The following is a 19727-nucleotide window of genomic DNA, read 5'->3' as shown; positions in this document are numbered from 1 at the left end:
CTAAGCCACCGGGCCGGCCCAAAACTGTATCTCTTTTTTTTTTTTTTTTTTTTGTGAGGGAGATCAGCCCTGAGCTAACATCCATACTAATCCTCCTCTTTTTGCTGAGGAAGAGCGGCTCTGAGCTAACAGCCATTGCCAATCCTCCTCCTTTTTTTTTCTTCCCCAAAGCCCCCCAGTAGATAGTTGCATGTCATTGTTGCACATCCTTCTAGTTGCTGTATGTGGGACGCGGCCTCAGCATGGCCGGAGAAGCGGTGCGTCGGTGCGCGCCTGGGATCTGAACCCGGGCCGCCAGCAGCGGAGCGCGAGCACTTAACCACTAAGCCACAGGGCCGACCCTGCCCTGAGATTCTTAACTGCTCCCGGGTGCCCCCTTCAGTGAGGCGGGACTGGTGGGGTAGAACAAGCAGGGCCTGGGATCAGGCGGGCGTGCGTTTGATTCTGGGAGTCACCAGTGACCAGCTGCGGAACCTCAGCTTCTCGGAGCCTCAGATCCCACATCTGTACAATGGGGGTAGACAATAATATTCTTAGGGTCGTTGTGAGGATGAAATGAGATCGTGTACACAAAGCTTCCAGCTCGTGGCTGTGCCCAGCAGACTGTTGGATGCATGAATGAGCACTCCCCTTCGTGTATTAACAAACAGTGGAGCCCCCGTCATGGGGCAGCCAGCAGGCCGGCTTCCAGCACTGTAATACTGAGCTGCAGAGACAGTGCCCGGCCTCACAGAATTGATGGTATAGTCAGGACAGATATTAGGCAAATAAACCCACAAATCTATCATTATGGACTGGGCTAAGTGCTCTTACAAAGGGAAATAACCATTGCAACATGAGCCACACCAGAACGTCTCCGATCTTTCCATCCTTGACTAAGAGGTCATTGAGGGGCGGGGATGCCAGGCAGGAAAAGGAGAGCAGGAGAGCCTCCATCAGCAGCATTTGACCTGCAAATGGATCAAGAAGAGAACCTGGGAATGGAATTAGTGACTCTTGACTCTGCGGCTTTGTGAATGAAGTGTGTGGGGAAGGTGCACCTGTGAGTCTAAAGCAGCAACTTTTTCCTGAGTTGCCCCATTTTATTTATAGCACTAGGCCTGCTACCTGGGGTGAGGTTTCCTGAGGGAGCTGAGACCCTTTCCCCACGTGGGAGGTGCTGTGGGGGGTCAGGGCAAAGTTGCTAAGCAGGTGCTAGAGAGCACCATGAACAGCCTCAGTCCTGCCAGAGGACTCATTGGGAGAAGACCAGAGCCCAGATTTGGATGGGAGGCCAATGGAAAAGTCCAGAAGAAGCATCTAGCCTTTTTCCACAGTAAAAGACACCAAGACTGGGAGAATAGGGAATGAGTGCGTGTGAGGAGGTAGTGAGCACTCTGTTACTAGAAGTGTTCAGAAGCAGAAGATAGAGAGTCGTAGAAGTGTTCTCTGCTATGGAAAAGTCTACTAGTTGCACAAGCTTCAAGCAAGGCTTAATCCAGCAGCTGAAGGCCTGAAGCACCAAAGACCTGGTTTCTTTCTTTCCTCTTTGCCTTCCAAGGTGTTGACTCTCTCCCGAGGCTGACTCCTCCAGTGCTCACAAGACTTATACCGGCAGCTGGGAGAGAGGCGTGGCCAATGCCCCTCAGATCACATGGCATGCAAGTGAGGGGCAGAGAGCTAACTGAAAATTGGGGCACTGCCACCAAGAGCATGGAGGCATGGAAGCCGAGTGGCCAAGAGCAGCACAGCCCCCTGTGAGGATCATCTGTGAGGGGGACTCCTGTCCTTTGAGGAGGTGAGGCGAAGTGACTTCTCAGGTCCCTTCCCACCTAGGGATCCTGTGATCATAAGTCTGGAGCACGCACCTATCTAATGCCCAGTGGTTCAGGGGGACAAATGAGGTACCACCATGGCTTTGGCCCAGTGCCAAATGCCAGATGCCCTCTCAGACCAAAGCTTGTGTCTGGCAGCTGCTTCAAGGTGACCTGATTGGGAGGCAGCCTCACTGGCTCCTGGGAGCTCTGCTGCGTTGGTTTCTTGTACGTCCCACCTTTCCCAGAACGCACCCATCTTCCATGGGAGGCAGAACTAGGTCACCGCCAAGGTCCAATAATCACTTGGATTGCTCTTTCAATTTTCTTCTGCTCCACTAGGGTCCTTTAGCGGGGGGTGGGAGAGCTGCAGGGTTCCTGCACTGATGATGACATAATCCTGAATTTTCAGACACATGAGCAGCAGGGCTGTAGAGCACTTCCTTCATCTGAGCTCAACTCACCCTGGGGACAACCAGAGACTGAATAATTTCCAAGGAAGCAAGAGCGGGGAGGAGGCCAAAGATGGGCTTCCACATTGGCTTTTTGGGGTGTTTTCACATTTTGAAATAATGGTACCATGCAGGTGCACCTCATCTTGTCCGTGGACTGTGGGCTCCCAGCCCTCCCTCCATCTGCACATGGCAGCGCCTGGACACACTGCGATCAGTCACAACCCAAGCCCATGTCTCTGTTCTCCCGTTCATCTGGGCCCAACGGGAATTATGGAACCTCCCTCCGGGTGTTGTAAAGCCCGGGGAGTGAGGGGCTCTGCTGGTGGGACCTCAGATCAGGCCACATCTTATCAAACAGCAGGAGAGAAGTGAACCAGTCCCTCCGCCTGAGCAGGACCGGGGGCAGGAACGGCTGCTGGAGTATACTCACATTCTACTCACTTCCTCATAACCTGCAAGGGGAGGCTGTGTACACTTAAATACGACTACAAACAATCTGAAAAGCCACTATTTTGAATTGGTTTTATTTAAATTTTACAGAAACCTGATTGGAGTTAATATGTAATTATAAGTCCAGTAACAATTCTACAAAAATGCACATACAATGCCAGAATTCCTTAAAAGCAACTAATATCATATTCTTGTTTCGCATAAAACATGCATTAATATCAACTGCCACATGTTGGCCAAAATCAGTCTCTACAAGAAGAGACGGTCCAATAGTCAATAAGAAAACTAGTTGTGAACAACAGGTAAAAAAAAAGAGGTTTTCTGGTTGATGCAAGAGAAGGAACAGTACCTTTCATAGGACGAGCCCTTCAGCACTGGCTGATTTCTATTATTGTGCTGCACAGTAATGCATTGCCTCTGAGACTTGGTCCTGACCTGTCGCAAGAAGTAAGGAACTTTCTGGTAGTTAAATCAAACGTCTGAGAAGATATCAACTTTCAGGCCACAACAGTACACTGCTAGTGCAACCTTGCAGAGGGGTTCAAAACCCCTCAGACCTGGAAGAGTTCCCAAGCTGGGGACTGCAAACTCTCCAAGACACCCTGAGCTTTCCAACTCAGCCTGTTTCCCTTTTCTACAAGGCCAGCTCGGGGCACACAAGCATCTCCTGTGGCCACAAGACCTTCCAGCTCCACACACCACTCTCCAGGAGAATCTGTAATTAGAGGTTTGATGCAGAAAAACATGGGTTGGACCATTTCTTTGAGGCCTTGACTTGCTGTAGTCTAGTTCCTCTCCTCCAGGGATCGGTGGGCACTCAGGAGTGACTGCTGCACACACAAAGGAGTAAGATACATGTGTGGCCCCAAAGCCTCAAATGCTTACAGTCACATACCTCACAGTATGTCATTATTGTAGGAAACACCACGCTCCTCCAGAGGGAGAGAGCAACGGAGGGCTCTGTGTTCATCAGAAGGTGTTTTCCACAGAGACCGAGGGTCTTTAAAGAGATTTCATACCAAGTGAAAGGACTTCCCCTCAAACATGGGGTTTTACACAACATTCTATGAGGTTCTTCCAAAGAAGATCTCATAGTCATTAGGGAACCAGCTGTGGACACTAACGTTTATATACATAAAGCTCATCATTCATGCAGCCCAGGGCCTCGTTCGGAATCTTTTCCAGTCTGCCTCTTCCAAAACAGGGCACTCATGGCCCTGCTGCTTACAAGGAACCTAAGCCAGTATCTTTTTTCTTCAGCAGAGATTTAAGGGGAAAAATAATAATTTATTGGGGTTCTAATAACATTTTCATAATAGAACAATATCAAAATAGGTCTGTTTTTAATATACGCTTATGAATATCCCTGATAATATAAAGAAATCCAGAGGACTTTGTAAACCACCAAGATTTCACAGGGTAGTACCCGGTCTATTTTTAGGCAGCAGAAGAGGGACTAGTATACTGGCAAATTTTCTCCCAGGAAGCACTGTGAGCACTACAGTACTGAAATTCTAATATTCTAGTGTCAGCAGAATTGTGAATGAAATTTTCACTTTAAATTTATTAGTAAAATTTGTAACAAAGTTTGGCTTCCTCAATCCTGCCATCAGCCAAGCTCCCTGCCTGTGACAGTCATCCAGGCCAGAAAACCATCAGTTCTGGCTACTCTGGAGGCTGGGCCCAGAGGAAACAAGTTCCAAGATCCCTTCCAAAGTGTGACCAAACCTCAGAGAGCAGGGATGTGTGAGAAGAAGCAGATCAGGCTTGAGGAAGCTTTGACCCAAGGCACCAGGATCACAGAGGTGAGGGGACTATAGAGGTTCTAGCTGACAGGAAGAGAACTTCTGCGATGCCCCACAGAGCAGGTCCTGGAAGACAACAGCTCTGTGGCAGAGAAGACACATTCAGGAGTTAAAGGACAAATCATTAGAAAAGAGACTAGTTTACTTTCTCAAAACCAAATCAAACATCTTAAAACTTATAAGCAAACAACCCTGGATAGACTGGGGGATGGGGAGCTGAAGTCTGTGGAATGAGTTGCATTTAGTTGAGTCAGAAAGAATGCTGGTTGTGAAATCAGCATAAACATTGTGGCTACTGTAGTTGACAGTGAAGGAAGCTCAAGGCCAGAGGAGTAGGCCTCTCCAGGGACAGGACGGAAAGAGGACCAAATGTGAACTCTGCCTCTTTTATTCCTGGAACAGTAAGCGGCATTTTCATTGGCCTGGAGGAGAAGGCACCACACTCCACTCTAGCTGCAATAATACTGCATCCCATCCACTCTTCTTCTCTTTTTTGACTGAAATTCTTCAAAGAACTGCTGGATGTCCTCTCTCTTAACAACCTGTTGATGAAAAGCAAAGGTTAGGAAAGAGAACTACATCACAGGACAGCAATAACCAGTCATAACATTCACAAAAAAGTCAAACAATATTGCTGATAAGAATTATTTTAGTGTGTAATTAATTTACTATCTCCATTTTATACGAGAGCTCATCCAGGCTCACAGAGCGGGGCCTGTGCAGAGTCACACAGCCAGGCAGAAGAGCATCATGGTGCAGAGCATAGATTCCACACCTACCTCAGTTTCCTCAAACAAACTGAGATAAAAGCAGGGTCATTGAAGATTGGATGAGATATAATGCCTGCAGAACACTGCCTGGCACATAGAAAGTTCTCAATAAATATTAGCTGAAAAGAAAAGTGGCAGAGCCAGCAAAAAACTGAGACCCCTGAAAGTCTCCTAAGACTGCTGTTTGCTCTCTCACGGCCACAGCCATCTTTTGGGGATGTCCTCCAGCTCTGCATAAGCACCCACAGAAAACAAAGTCTGTTTTGCTTTGAGATTTGTGTTTTCTCCTTTACTGAAAAAAGGAACCAAAAAAACTTTTCCCTCTTGGAGACTCCAAAATTAAAGATGTTTGCTATATAAACAGAAAAATAATTGGTAAAAGCTAAAAAGCTACGGCAGCACTACTTTTAGTAAATGGAATATCCATTTTATGCAATAAAAATGAGAAATTTGTCTTCCATTTTATAGGAAAAAGGAGTGGAGCATCATACAAAGGTGTTTAAGATATTAGCAAAATAAAGCATTAAAAATAAGAAAAGAAGACAAAGGGAAAATACGGATAAAAAAGTAAACTGGGCGACCAGGAAGGAGACCCTGCCCACCCCAGAGTGAGCCTACGCCAGCTGACCTGATCTAAAGCTGTTTACGGAAATCGCAAGAGACGGTTTATTAATTTACTTTTTAATTACAAAGGCAACACATGCTTACTGTCATGAAGGAATGAAGGTGGGGCAGGGAGAGGGAGAGAGAGAGAAAAAGAAAGCACGTCAATGCCTGTGAGCAAGAGGGAGAGAGAGAAAAAGAGAAAGTAAGAAAGAGGACAAATACTTGTGTATAAAGTGAAATCCCCCGCCTCTCCCTCCCCAGGGTTAAGTGCTGCTAACAACTGCAAATGGAATGTTAACTTGAATCACTTTCTGGGGGTGAGATAATTACTTATTAATCCTCCCAATGGAAGAACGGAACATTTTGTCCGTTCTCCACCACAGTCCAGTAGCTAATACACCAGTTTCACAAGCACCAAGAATAAAACTGCTGGTCACCCGGTGAGGAATGAGAACGCCGAACAGATTCAAAGTCTAGATGGCTAACACATTCTGAGATAAATAACTACAGCTCAAAGCTTTAATGTACTTGGCTAAAAGGCTCGGAAATTTACACTTATAAAATGCCAATAAATAGGATACTTGGGAGTTCCACTATGAAAGATCCATCCTTACCTTGGATCACAAACATTAGACACTAAAAGGCAATAAAAGGAAAAAAATCTCTCCTGCCAGGATATTGTGGGAGGAGAGCTGAAAGCACACAAATTAGAATGTGCAATTTTTAGTTTCTAGACGCCCTCACATGGTCACAGCCAACATGCAGAGTAGAAATGTTACAGAAAAAATACTTGGGTTCAATAATAAATCATTTGATCGGCTTGTCGCAGAAAATCTGTAGTTTCTAAGTGTTTTTTTTAATAGTCAGACACAAACATTAAATAAAAGGCAGTCCATCATCTGAGAACATCTAGAACTTATTAGCATTATCTTTTGCAGACAAATACAACCAAAGCAGATAACTCTTATGGCAACTTAAGGTTTTTGTTTGTTATTTTTGGAAAGATGTAGTTAGTAATGTCATGGAACAAACAATAAAAAATAATATTTTTCTGTCGTTTTAAATCATCACATCAGATAAAAAAACCTCTCTCATGAAGAATCATAAAGAGCGGCTCCAGTGATAACAAAGATCCACATGTTGAAGATACATACGAAGACTGAATAAAATGGTATCAGATGTGAATGGAAAAAGACAACACCTAATTTTTTTCTTTTATGTGATTTTAAGTGTTTGTGTGTAATAAAATTAAGAAAGAGCACTGTGACGACAAACTGTACAAGAGCAGAGGCTGAAGAGCAGAGCCAAGAGCATGTGTTCTGACACATCTGAAACCCTCGAATGTCCACTAATAGCGCAGAGGTTAAAACAGTTACACCCATGAACATTCTTAGTTCTAGTGAGAGAGAAGCACGAGTCTGCATTAACCAGAATTTAGCCTTTGCAACAGAAACAAGAAATAACTGTAGTTTAAGAACTGCTGGGAAGGAGGAAGACATTCATAGTGACAGTGAAGAACATTCTCTAAAAAATGAGGATACTATTTAAGAGAAGGCTCTTTTAACTTCTGACATCACAATTTGTTTTGCAGAAAGGTAGCACTGTGACCCTGTCCAGGCAGCTGCAAGTTCTCTGAGAAAGAAGAAAATGACCTAAAGTAGGCTGGTAGAGACTCCTTCCAAGACAGCAAGTCTCAGGGCACTTCCGGAGTATCCGTCAGACCACGTCTGACTTGATTTCTATGTCTGGCTGTAGCAGAGCAAAACATTTAACTGTCTATAACAACAACCTTAGGCCATGGAAAGAAAAGTTAAATTTTGTTTTATATCTGCCTTTGGAAGATAGAAAGGTATTTTATTTTTATTTATTTATTTATTTTTTGTGAGGAAGATCAGCCCTGAGCTAACATCCATGCCAATCCTCCTCTTTTTTTTGCTGAGGAAGACCTGCCCTGAGCTAACATCTATTGCCAATCCTCCTCTTTTTTTTTTTCCCTTTTACTCCCCAAAGGCCCAGTAGATAGTTGTATGTCATAGTTGCACATCCTTCTAGTTGCCATATGTGGGATGCTGCCTCAGCACAGCAGGACAAGCAGTGGGTCGGTGCGCGCCCGGGATCCGAACCCAGGCCCCCAGTAGCGGAGCACGTGCACTTAACCGCTAAGCCACGGGGCTAGCCCCCAGAAAGGTATTTTAGAAAAAAATTCTGTCCAACATAGGAGTAGTAAAGAGCTAGGAAGTATTGTAAACTCATCTGGAAGACTGTTTTAAAACATTACATATCGTAGAGTCAATGTGACCCTTTAAAGTATCTAGGCTCTCTTAACCAGCAAGAGAAATGTTTTAGCCTCCAATGATAAAGTTCTTTTATTCTAAACTATAGAACCCAAAATCCCAGAAAAGGGGTCTGGATTTCATTTTTTCCTGCCTGGTCATTTTTCCTTTCTCCTCAGGGATCCTTGCTTGAAGGTCAGGATGGGCAGAATCAGTAGGGTTGATCCAATGGCGCTCTCCTAGACTATGACTCCTCTCTCCAGATCCTGTGTGACTGCTCCGGCCCTCATCCCTTCCACCCCAGGGTTGGGAAGGACTCCCACTGTGGCCAGTCCGCTGGTGCTTCACCGCCTCCGATTGATTTCTCTTAGCTCTGCCTGCACTAAACTCTCCAGTATCCAGTTTAAGATGCACAGTCATTTTTTTCATCAAAGAAAATGAACAGTTTATTCAAAACATACAGGGCTATGATTAAAATTCTTTAACTCAACATACCGTGCCTTCATCAGCAAATCTCTTGAGATAGTCTTTAAGTTCAGTCTTCAAGTCATTATATTCTAAATCAACAACAAAAAAAGGACTTAAACTTTAGATAAGCCATTTGCTTTCAGAAACAAAATATTTCTTTACCGTTGACATTTGAGTATGTTAATAGTTTAAATTTCTAAGTGAAAGCTGCATAAAAACTTGTTCCCAATTTCTCTCAAATTCTTTCATTTTGATATCTGGGACCCTTTTTCATTAAAAAACAGAAATATCCTCACTCTCAAAAAGATTAGCTAAGAATTTTTTAAAGGATTTCCTATCTCTCTGGAATTCTAATACTTGAAATAACCTTGCACTCGTCAAACATTAAGTTTTAAAACTCGTGAACTCACTCAACAGTTTATATTATGTACGAGGCATCTTGAGGGCTACAGAAATGTTTTAGATGCAGCCTCCAGCCTCGAAAAGCATTTAGCCTAATGAAGGCAAAAGGAAATTAATGAAATAGTTACAAATAAAAGCCAGAAATGACCCATGCCATACAAGGGGCACAAAGGTAATGACATCCGAGCAGAAACTGGCCGAGATAGAAATCACTAAAAGAAGCTGGGCATACTGGGGGAAAAACCGTAAAAGCCCACAATGAATGAATTTTCCCCTCTAGTGGCTTCCTCTGAACCACTGAAGCAACCTCAAGAACTGTCAAGACAATGACATGTTTTGCTCAAAAAGATGACATGTAATGCTCAATGAAAATTATTTCAATGGATGGAAAAAGAAATGGACTTTCTAATATTCGTTACTCCTACATCCACCCTTAGTCAAAATAGCACGTTGTGGTTTCTCAAGAATGTAATTATTCTAGCATATCACCCTGATTAAACGGTAATACAGGCTAAATCCCCAGCAACATTACAATTAAGCAAATGTAGCTGAGGTCTACTGTATAAATCCAAGTTTAAACTTTCTTTGTATGAAATTAAAATATAGGCATTAGTTGTCCTCCTTATATATATATATATTTTTTTTTTCAATAGTGAAGGAAACTTTATGAATTTTCACACTCAAACAGTATTTACCACAAATCAGTTCCACTTGCTGGACTCTGTTCATGCTGTTCAGGGTGTCCATCAGAGGGTCCCTCCTGTCAGCCGCCTGGTCGACCTTGCCCTTGTTTTCATAAGCCAGAACTGTGTCATATTCATCTGTCAGGAACAGGACATCTAGATCGCCATACATTTTCTTTAAAAAATAAAACCAGTTTCCCCATTAGAACTGTATGTCATTCTCAGAAAGTTAACCTCATGAGAAGCACTAAAAATTTATTTAATTTTTTTTAGATTAAGTGCCAGAAAAACCTGAGCCTTTCAGCACAGAGTTGCTTGAATTATTTATTCTTTTTGCCCAAATCTCTTTTAGAAATCTCCCAACTTCCTAGTAGATATTGTGTGGTCTAAGAGGTCTTTATTTGAAAACCATTGACTTACTGTAACTTTCAAGCAATTTGTGTTTCCAAGCAATTCTATGATATAAATTAATATAAATTAACCTATGATTTTTTTGTGAGGAAGATCAGCCCTGTGCTAACATCTGCCAATCCTCCTCTTTTTTTGCTGAGGAAGACTGGCCCTGGGCTAACATCCGTGCCCATCCTCCTCCACCTTATATGGGACGCTGCCACAGCACGTCTTGCCAAACAGTGTGTTGGTGCGCGCCCAGGATCCAAACCGGCGAACTCTGGGCTGCCACAGCGGAGCACGCGCACTTAACCACTTGCGCCACTGGGCCGGCCCCTTAACCTATGATTTATAAAAAAGCTAAGAATTGCTATTTTACACTAACTGAAGATAAGTAAATAAAAAGTATTGCATAATTCTTAATTTCTTCTACAAGCATTCAGATTGCAAATATTATTTCATAAATTTGCTTAACATAAAATTTTTTTAAGTTCTCTAACATCAATTTCATAAATAAACTTTTCAGATGTTCTTATTTTATTTTTTATTTATTTTTTTTTTGGTGAGGAAGATCAGCCCTGAGTTAACATCCATGCCAATCCTCCTCTTTTTTTTGCTGAGGAAGACTGGCCCTGGGCTAACATCCATGCCCATCTTCCTCCACTTTTTTTTTTATATGGGATGCCTCCACAGCATGCCTTGACAAGCAGTGCATAGGTGCGCGCCCGGGATCAGAACCCGGGCCGCCAACAGTGGAGTGCGAGCACTTAACCGCTACGCCACGGGGCCGGACCCCAGATGTTCTTATTTTAGGCATCATTCCACAAAACATGCTAACATTGAACTTGATCAGGTACTTACTCACCATACAGTCTTTGCAGGTACATAACTTGCTACGCCAGTTCAGGGGCCAATAGGTGGCAGTGTCTTTCTTTACAAACTGCTTAGCTTTAAGCTCCTGAAGTCTGCAGCCAGGCTGTGACTCTGTGTTGAGATGTTGATTCTTAAACACCGTCTGAAATACAATTAAGTTTTGAAGGGTATTTTTTTAACTATCATAGCTTTCACAGTTCAGATTTTGTAAAGGGATTTCTTTAGGCAGAGGGTACAACTGAAATCCAAAGCCACAGAGCTTACAGAATTAATTTTGCTTAAGTTTTATTTCTCTTATGGCTCACATTTCATATGTTACCTGGAGATCAGATTCGGAACTAGAGCTGGTACATGGTTCGTTAGTCTGCTCTGCTTTAACTTCTTTGACAGCATCCTTTCCATGTTCTGGAACATCCTCTTTGAGGGTACTATCTAGATGATCTCCATTTTCAGGTTTGATAACTTCCTGATCACCAATTCCATCAACATTCAGCACCAACCCATCATCCTCAGCAGATACTTTGGTTACTGTGGGTTCAATGAAAACACACACACACATATCCACAGACCCTTAGACAACGAAAGCACTTGGTCTGATTAAAAAATATTTCAGAATCTGGAAAAGAGAAAGCCAACCTTAATCTCTGCAATAATGAGAAAGGAAATATCAACACTTTTTTAGGTTCTGCCTGCCTAATCCAAAGAGTTCACATAATTGAACAGTTCATTTACAAATATCAATCACTACTTAAGCACTTTCTATGTAAAAAAGAAAGAAAAATACCACAGACGTTAAAGAGAGATGGGACACCTCAAGAAGCAAGGGGCAGTAGAAAGAGAGTTAACTGCAAAAACAGTGAGTGGGGTAGTTTTGAAAAAACCACCAGCTTTCCTTTATGCAAGGAGGAAATCAAAAAGGATGGGTAGAGAAGCATAAATACTACAAAGGAGAGAAGAGAAATGATAAGGAAGCTCATGTTGCATGGTGGCATTTCAATTTAAAAGGAGATGAAGCCATCTGCTGACAGGAAAGGAAATGAAGAGGAGCGGGAAGATCAATTAAGAGAATCCAATGAATGAGAACTATATACAGGTCCAGTGCAAAGTCAGAGAGAGAAGTGGCGAGGATAAGAACAGAAGGAGGGAGCACCAGGTTTAAGAATTCTGAGACTAATCAAAAGCACAGGATGAGATCTTAGGTATGGCTTGCTGCTTCTGGTTTGTATGGTGAAGTATTCCCTAAAGGTGAGAAGGGCAAGAAATTATGAGGCCAGAGCAGCAGATATGATGAGTAACTGCCACTTGAAAAATAAATTAAGAAATATATATAGTGTTACCAACAAAATAAAATATTTAATGCCTCAAGACCATTCACTGCTGATTAGTTGTTTTGGGTCACTTCTTAGTGTATAATAAAAGCACCAGGTAACATACTATACAACCTACCAGCCCCTGCCCAACCATAGCATGTCTTACACTTCTTTGAGTTCTATTTATCTCTCGAAGTCCCATTCAAAAACTGCCTCCTTCATTTTCTCTAATTCTGGTCTCATCCATACTCTGCACCATGCCATTTAAGTACAGATTTGTTCTTGGTAGTCTCCCAACCAATCTACAAGCACCTTGTGGGCAAGAAACATATCTTACACATTTTTGTATACCTCAGAGTCTAGTTAAAAGTAATTGCTAAAAATTCTCGACTGAACACACAATTTCACAAGCACAACTCTGTGGCACACCAACTCCAGAGACACCTACCTGCCAATTGCGCAGCATAAGCCCACAAGAAAGAGCAGCGTTTCATACAAGCCTGGCACACCATCTCTTGGAAGTCCCCACTCTCAGGGGGAATGGCACCAAGATGCTGTGAATACAGAAAACCCAATATTTTTCTTGTAATTTCCAAGTGGTCTAAAATGCTCACTCTTTCATAAACAAATATTGCAAGAGTACACAAACAAATATTGCAAGAGTACACTGACATCTTTATAATTGATTTTTAGAAGAGTAATTATAATGTAAAATATAACACAATACAAAAAAAAAAGATCTTTTCTCTTCTTGTGAAGACAACGGCTTTAAAAGGGAAAAGCTTTCCTTACCCTTCCATGGAACCAGTCTTCACAGACTATACACTGGATCATCTCATCTGGAATCTAACACAGAAAAGCAGTTCATATGTTAATGATTACAGTGAATCCTGGGACACAGAAGTAAATCTGGCACACAGTACAATTAGATATTAAATAATTCTCTACCAAATCTGTGAGAACACTATCCACATGTCAGCAGTCAAGGGGACAGGGAGAAACAGTGGATCAAGGGGCCAAAGAAGTTCATTCCACACGAACTGGTGTTACATTTGAGAAAAGCACTTTGTAAGCAACTATCAAAGTTCTTTCACATCAGTTACTTAATATCTGATTCTCACAAAACTTCATAAATAAGTAATATATTCTCATTTTATACATAAACCCAGGCCCAGGGAGGTAATATGAATTGACCAATCCAGAATGTGGCAACTGGGACTTTTTACCACACCATGGTGCTGAGTAACTGAAAAGTAAATGTTACAAGCAAAATCTTGATAATATGGACAAAACAGCTTCCCTAATTTGAATTAATTAATTAACTAATAAGATTCTGGCCCTAGGAAAATTATATACCAAAGGGCATAGACTATTTTTAGAATGATTTTCCTTTTATTCCAAGGCTTTCATATCTACTGATTAACATTCCAACTTTGTTCTGTCCTTTCGCTATAATGGTTTCTTAAAGGAAAAAAAGTGCTTTATATATATATATAAATAGCAGTTTTATTCTTTCTTCTGCCTTGATCAATTTATTCACCATCTTATTTTTTCTGTCTTTTGATTCAACAGTGTTATAACACTTTACCCCATACCTTAAAATATCCAGTTTTAAGGTTTTATCTTTGTTAACTCAAAGATATCTTCAATTTGTTCCTCTACATAATTTGGTTCAATAATTACAATTCCAAGACAACTAGAAAGCAAGAAAGAAGACAGAGGCTAATTTCTCTAAATACAAAAAGACTCCTTCAAATCAGTAAATACATAAACAAAACCCAACCCAATCAAAATATGGGCCAAGGATACGAAAGGACAATTCAGATAGAACGTTATTACAAATGTCCAATAAATTCATGAAAAGATGCATAACCTCACTCATGATCAGAGAAAGGAAAATTTTTTAAAAATACCGTTCTTCATCGACTAGAGTGGCAAAATTTTAAAAGAATGGGGATACATAGGGATGACAAGAGTGTTGGGGAAAAAACACTATCACATACTGTTGGTGGCTGAACGCTTTTCACAGATCACAATTTTAAATACAAATATCCATTGATCCATCAATTCTACCTCTAGGTTTCTGTTCTATATAAATACTTGCAGGAGTATACTCAGTTGTATTACTGTATAAGGATGTTCACTGCAGCTTTCTTTATAATACTGAAAAATCAGACACCACCATTCTGCTATGGAAGAACACTCAGGTAACTAACTTATGGCATGTCAAATTACGGAATACTCTGATTAGAACAAGGTAGACTGCATTGTTTAACATGGAAGGATGTCTATGATATACTGATAAGTGAGCAAAGCAGGTTGCAGAAGTGAATGTATAGAATTTTCACTTTTGTTAAAAGAAAAGGAAACTACAAATTGAAATACACATTCCCTCAAACACTTATATGTGTACAGAAAAAGGTCTAAAAATATATACATCAAAACGTATTAACACTGGTTACACCTGGGAGGTAAGAAGGTGCAGCAGTGAGGAAGAAGAAAAACTCTTTTTAAATTTTGTGTGTACTTCTAGTTGAAATTTCTAAGAGGATCCAGTTTGCACACTCCATTGCTTTTCTTCCAGGGACGCAAGAAGTCAAAGGTCATTTTTGGGAAAGTGTTTGGAGGAGTAGAGCAGGCAGGTAGGCAAACAGGGAGGGGAAGGAAAAAGGTCCTGGCCTTGGGCAAGTCCTGTCCAATATTTCATTCTCGTGATGTAAGAATGAGAACAGTTGAGATCTGTACCAGTTACAGATCCAGCCCCGATTCATAGGAAGGAATAAACCTTGAATCCTTTCACAATCCCCAAATCCCTCCTGATCAGCTACAGAGGCCCAGAAATGAAAGGTGCTGTGGAGCAAAGGCAGAGATGACACAGTCCCAGGTGTCAGCCCCCAATGCTCTTACCTCATCTTCAGGATCAGGATAAGGTCTCTTGCAAATGCAGTACAATCCAAAAAAGTTGTCATTGTACTTATTGCCAGAATTTGTCTTTGCTTTGTCCTGTAAGATATTAATTTCAATATATAATATGTTCTGATTTTAACTATAATTTCAGGCATCATGAAATTTATGCATTCAGTAAATTTCTGCATTAAATATCTTCCCCCCAGGAGCTGGTCTTTAACTTTCAAAGTACAAAAAATTCACGCCTATTAAAGGGATACTTTTTCCAGGATACAGGGCAAAAATAAAATTTATTTTTTGTAACTTCTTTGTAGCAATTGGGGGAAACCGAATACACCCATTTAATAAAATGGTGACACAAGTTAACTATAAGTATTAATTAATTATCAACCTATGTAAACTGATGTTGGCCTAGAATTTGAAAGCGCTTCTTAATGCCCAGCTGTGAAAGCCAAAGCTCCCAGGTTACCAGGAGGTAAAAAGCGGGCAAGAAAATTGCCTAAAAATAAGTTTCAAAGGAGGGGAAAAGCATGACAGTTTTGGCAATTATGATCGAACAATGCAAAATCCCTTACTTTCTCTTTCATTTCTGTTATTTCACTAAAACTTATCATATAAGCATAGTTTTTATTAGCCAAAAAGCAGTAAAAACTCCTGTGTGCAACTAGCCCATATTCATTATTATCAAATTATTTATTCAGTTTTTTTTTTTTTGTGAGGAAGATCAGCCCTGAGCTAACATCCATGCCAATCCTCCTCTTTTTGCTGAGGAAGACCGGCCCTGAGCTAACATCTGTTGCCAATCCTCCTCCTTTTTTTCCCTTTTTCTCCCCAAAGCCCCAGTAGACAGTTGTATGTCACAGTTGCACATCCTTCTAACTGCTGTATGTGGGATGCTGCCCCAGCATGGCCGGACAAGATGTGCGTCGGTGTGCACCTGGGATCCGAACCCGGGCCGCCAGTAGCGGAGCGCACACACTTAACCGCTAAGCCACGGGGCCGGCCCCATATTTATTCAATTTTTAGTCATACCCTCTGCTTTAAAAGTCCTAGAGCATGAGTACAATCAACATAACTAAACCTGAATCACTTCAAAGAACATTCGCCCAAACCTTTCATATTAATTACAATCTATACTGTAGGCTCTGAACAGGTTACTTAGCTTTCCAACAGGATAAAAACTGGAATACAGTCTAATATTGATTTGCCCATTTGCCAAGAATAAGCATAAGAACTTCCTTTGTGGAAAATATTTGATTTTTACCCACTCTGGCAAATATCAATCTCAGCTACTTTCAATGCATCTATAGTTACAGTGCTTACTTACAGGAAATAATTTGCATTCCAAATTTTTAAACTTGCTGTTTCCACAATCACAACGAAAATTTCTGAAACAAAGGAGGAAGAGCCAATTTTAATTTTTCTTTTAAATCTAATGACCTACTCTTTAAGTTCATATCATAGTCTCTTCCCTTTCAACTCATTTTTGGGATCTAAAAAGTGGCCTTGGTTGCTGTTCATGTATCCAATTTGGAATTTCTCCAAGCACATAACGATAAAAGATTTAATAATTCTTGAAATTAACATGCATAAAGACAAATATCTGTAACTTACACGAGTAAAATAATGGCATAGAAGGATGAGTAGTTTCAGTTTGTTCCATAATTGTATTTTAAAAAGCCCTCTGGAAAAACTCTTCTGTCCAATTATACTATATAAGACAATTACATTAAATTTTACCCGTGCACAATTACTTTGAATGGAAAAGCAAGATTAAGAAAAAAATGCAGCTTGGAAAGAATCTAAACATTTAAAAAGCATTCAGCACCAATCTCTAATTGTCTTTACCTTTTTGTGTATAGTTCAAATAGTTTATGACTTCCATGGCATTCATAACTGCAAGCTAGGCAAATTCCTGCCGGTTCTTCTCCCTCTGGAGTGCAAGTACTACAGGCATACAGTGCTTGTCTCTTTACTGAGCCCTAAAAGACAGCCCCAAAATGGAAAAAGAGAGAGAATAAATTAATTAAATATGGCATGGTTACCTAATACCCATAATGTGATCTGAGAAGTAACTGAAATCAGATTATGTGTGGTCAAGATCTTCCTGTAAAAACCACTAAGACTAATAAGAAAGCTTACACGAGAGAGTACCAAAACATTGTTGCATGTTTCAGATCACTATATATTTACTACATTAGTGCTTGTTTTCATACAATTTTTTCTTAAAGTGATAGGAAGTTTAATATTCTCAGTCAGCTATGAATAAGCAGGTCTGTTTAGTGACTGTAACACATGAAAATGTAGGAGAATGTGTGTAGGTTTATGTAAGGAACACCACACTTTAATTTCGGAAAATGCTGTGATTCCACCAAAGAGAAAATCAATGCATTAAAAGAATCCCTTTGAGGGGCTGGCCTGAGGGTGTAGCAGTTAAGTTCTAGTGCTCTGCTTCGACGGCCCAGGGTTTGCTGGTTCAGATTCTGGGTGCGCACCGAGGTGCCGCTTGTCAAGCCATGCTGTAGCGGCATCCCATATAAAATAGAGGAAGATGGGCACGGATGTTAGCACAGGGCCAATCTTCCTTAGCAAAAAGAGGAGGATTGGCATCAGATGTTAGCTCAGGGCTAATCTTCCTCACACAAAAAAAAAGAATCCCTTTGATATTTAGGAGATGCATGCTGAAGTATTTAGAAGTGTAGTGTCATGATATCTGCAACTTATTTTCAAATGGTTCAGCAGGAAATAGTATATTACGAAGAAGAGAAAGATTAAACAAATGTGGTAAAATGTTAAAAAGTGAATATGTGTAAGAGGTACAAAGGTGTTTCAACTTATCTGTAGATTTAAAATGTTTCAAAATAAAAAGCTGAAGGAAAAACAGGCAAAACTTTTAGAAATCTTGACAATGGTTACCCTCCTCTAGGAAGAAGGGAGACACAAGGAAGCTTCTGGAATGCCAGTAATGTTCTATTTCTTGATCTGGGTGGTAGGTAACTGCATATGTGTGTTTGTTTTTCAAGCCCTACACATGTTCTGTGTAATTTTCCATACATTTTCCTACAATAAAAAACGAAAACGTTAAGGAAGTCTGTTTTACAAAGCTAACTACATTTCAAAAATAGCTCATGTACAGGCTTTTTTTAAAAAAGGAAAGCAGAGAAAAAGTTGTTTTGGTGGTGACCAAACGTTTTAAAATACCAGCCAACACCTGGGACTATCTCTAGATACCAGGTGCTTTCAAAAATCTAACCATTTGGCAGTGTAAGCTTGACTGGCCAATGGTGACAACTGGTATTATGATCTCAGTCCACATCACATAATGACCCCAAGTCTCTCTCCTCATCCCCCAATGTTCCACTCCACCCCCCTGGAAAGTAACATTCTTCCTCCTACCAATTCTCATCCCTTGTTAGTTTTCTTCTACCCACCTTTCTCCATTTTTGTACCTAGAAATATCGGATGAGTCACCAAACACTACATCACACCCCCTCAAATCCTTGTTCACATCTTCCAAGTGCCAAATTTCCTCTTCAAGTAGCTCCTTCCCTCTTCCCCTCTCCTCTTTTGCCAGTGCCACCTGCTGTCCTGGTTCAGGTCCATCCCCATGGGGGGCAGACGGCAGCCAGACACAGTACTTGCTTCGTCTCGCCAAAAAGCTACCAGCTAGCACTTGTCAAACTAAATTGCAGAGGAACTAGCTGTCAAGGAGCCCAGCCCACACAGGGAGATTTTCAAATCCAGACCTTTCTCCTTTAACTCTGCTTTCACTCTCCCATTCGGTTCCCAATAAATACTCTTAGGATCGGAAAAGTAGGGACAAAGATGTCTGAATTGTGAGAGGTCACGGGGATGGTTTCGTAAAAAGCAGCCGGGCGCCGAGAAGAAACGGGAGAGGAAGGACAGAGCAGCTGCTCCAGGGCCAGAGCCTCGGGAATCCTGAGGGGCCGGACGGAGGCAGACCGATGGACGAGGGGGCTTCTGCTGGACAGGGGCTGAGAAAGGGGGCCCAGGGGCTGAGGGTAAAAGGGCAGCTGGGCCTGGCATGGGGGAGCCTACGAAGAACGGCGGCCCCGCACCAGCACGGGGGAGCCGGGCCGCGGCAGGCGGGAACAGGGCAAGTCCGGTCGGGAAAAGGAGGCTCAGCGGAGCCCGGGGGAGACCACGCCCGGGCCGCGCGCCCACCTGCGAGTAGGAGCACTTCTCGGAGTCGCTGCCGCCCAGCACGGCGCACGCCTCGTTCTCTAGCTCCTCGTCCTCCTCAAGCACGTCGACCAACGATACCACGGGCTCCAGCTCCGACTGCCGCCCAGCATGCCCCTCCGCTCCAGCCATGCTCAACTGTCACCAGGACCGCCGCTCTGTCCCTGCGGAGGCGGGAAAAGCGGCCTCGAGGGGGCGTGGCCGGAGGAGGCGGGGCCTGAGTCCCAGGAACCAATCCCAAAGAAAGGAGGTGAAGGAAGGGGGAGGAGCGACTTCCGATGAACGGAAGTTACTCCCCTCCCTTCTCCCGCCCGCGCCCGCCGTAGGCTGGCTTCCGCT

At 42.1% G+C, this 19727-nt stretch overlaps 1 protein-coding gene across 1 annotated transcript; it reads right to left on the bottom strand.

The window, feature by feature from the left end:
* Window positions 1–2756: 2756 nt before the first annotated feature.
* On the bottom strand, window positions 2757–19557 carry UBR7 (ubiquitin protein ligase E3 component n-recognin 7). Its single transcript, XM_058567594.1, has 11 exons — window positions 19371–19557; window positions 17034–17167; window positions 16513–16573; window positions 15186–15281; window positions 13071–13124; window positions 12727–12832; window positions 11288–11496; window positions 10961–11110; window positions 9718–9880; window positions 8648–8709; window positions 2757–5045 (listed from the first exon to the last, which is right to left on the bottom strand). Exons 1-11 carry the CDS (start codon window positions 19518–19520, stop codon window positions 4953–4955), a joined length of 1278 nt encoding a protein of 425 aa, XP_058423577.1. The 5' UTR covers window positions 19521–19557; the 3' UTR covers window positions 2757–4952.
* Between the last annotated feature and the right edge of the window lie 170 nt (window positions 19558–19727).

This window comes from Diceros bicornis, chromosome 24, assembly GCF_020826845.1.
Source record: "Diceros bicornis minor isolate mBicDic1 chromosome 24, mDicBic1.mat.cur, whole genome shotgun sequence".
NCBI lineage: Eukaryota > Metazoa > Chordata > Mammalia > Perissodactyla > Rhinocerotidae > Diceros > Diceros bicornis.
This window is presented reverse-complemented; position numbering and strand designations above follow the sequence as displayed.

Excerpts from the sequence above, each read along its gene's own strand:
- UBR7 (XM_058567594.1), bottom strand. The coding sequence starts at position 19,520 with ATGGCTGGAGCGGAGGGGCATGCTGGGCGGCAGTCGGAGCTGGAGCCC. Across the intron at positions 12,833-13,070 it reads AAGACTGGTTCCATGGAAGG|CATCTTGGTGCCATTCCCCC; the intron begins GTAAGGAAAGCT and ends CTGTATTCACAG. Across the intron at positions 11,111-11,287 it reads GTTCCGAATCTGATCTCCAG|ACGGTGTTTAAGAATCAACA; the intron begins GTAACATATGAA and ends ATTGTATTTCAG.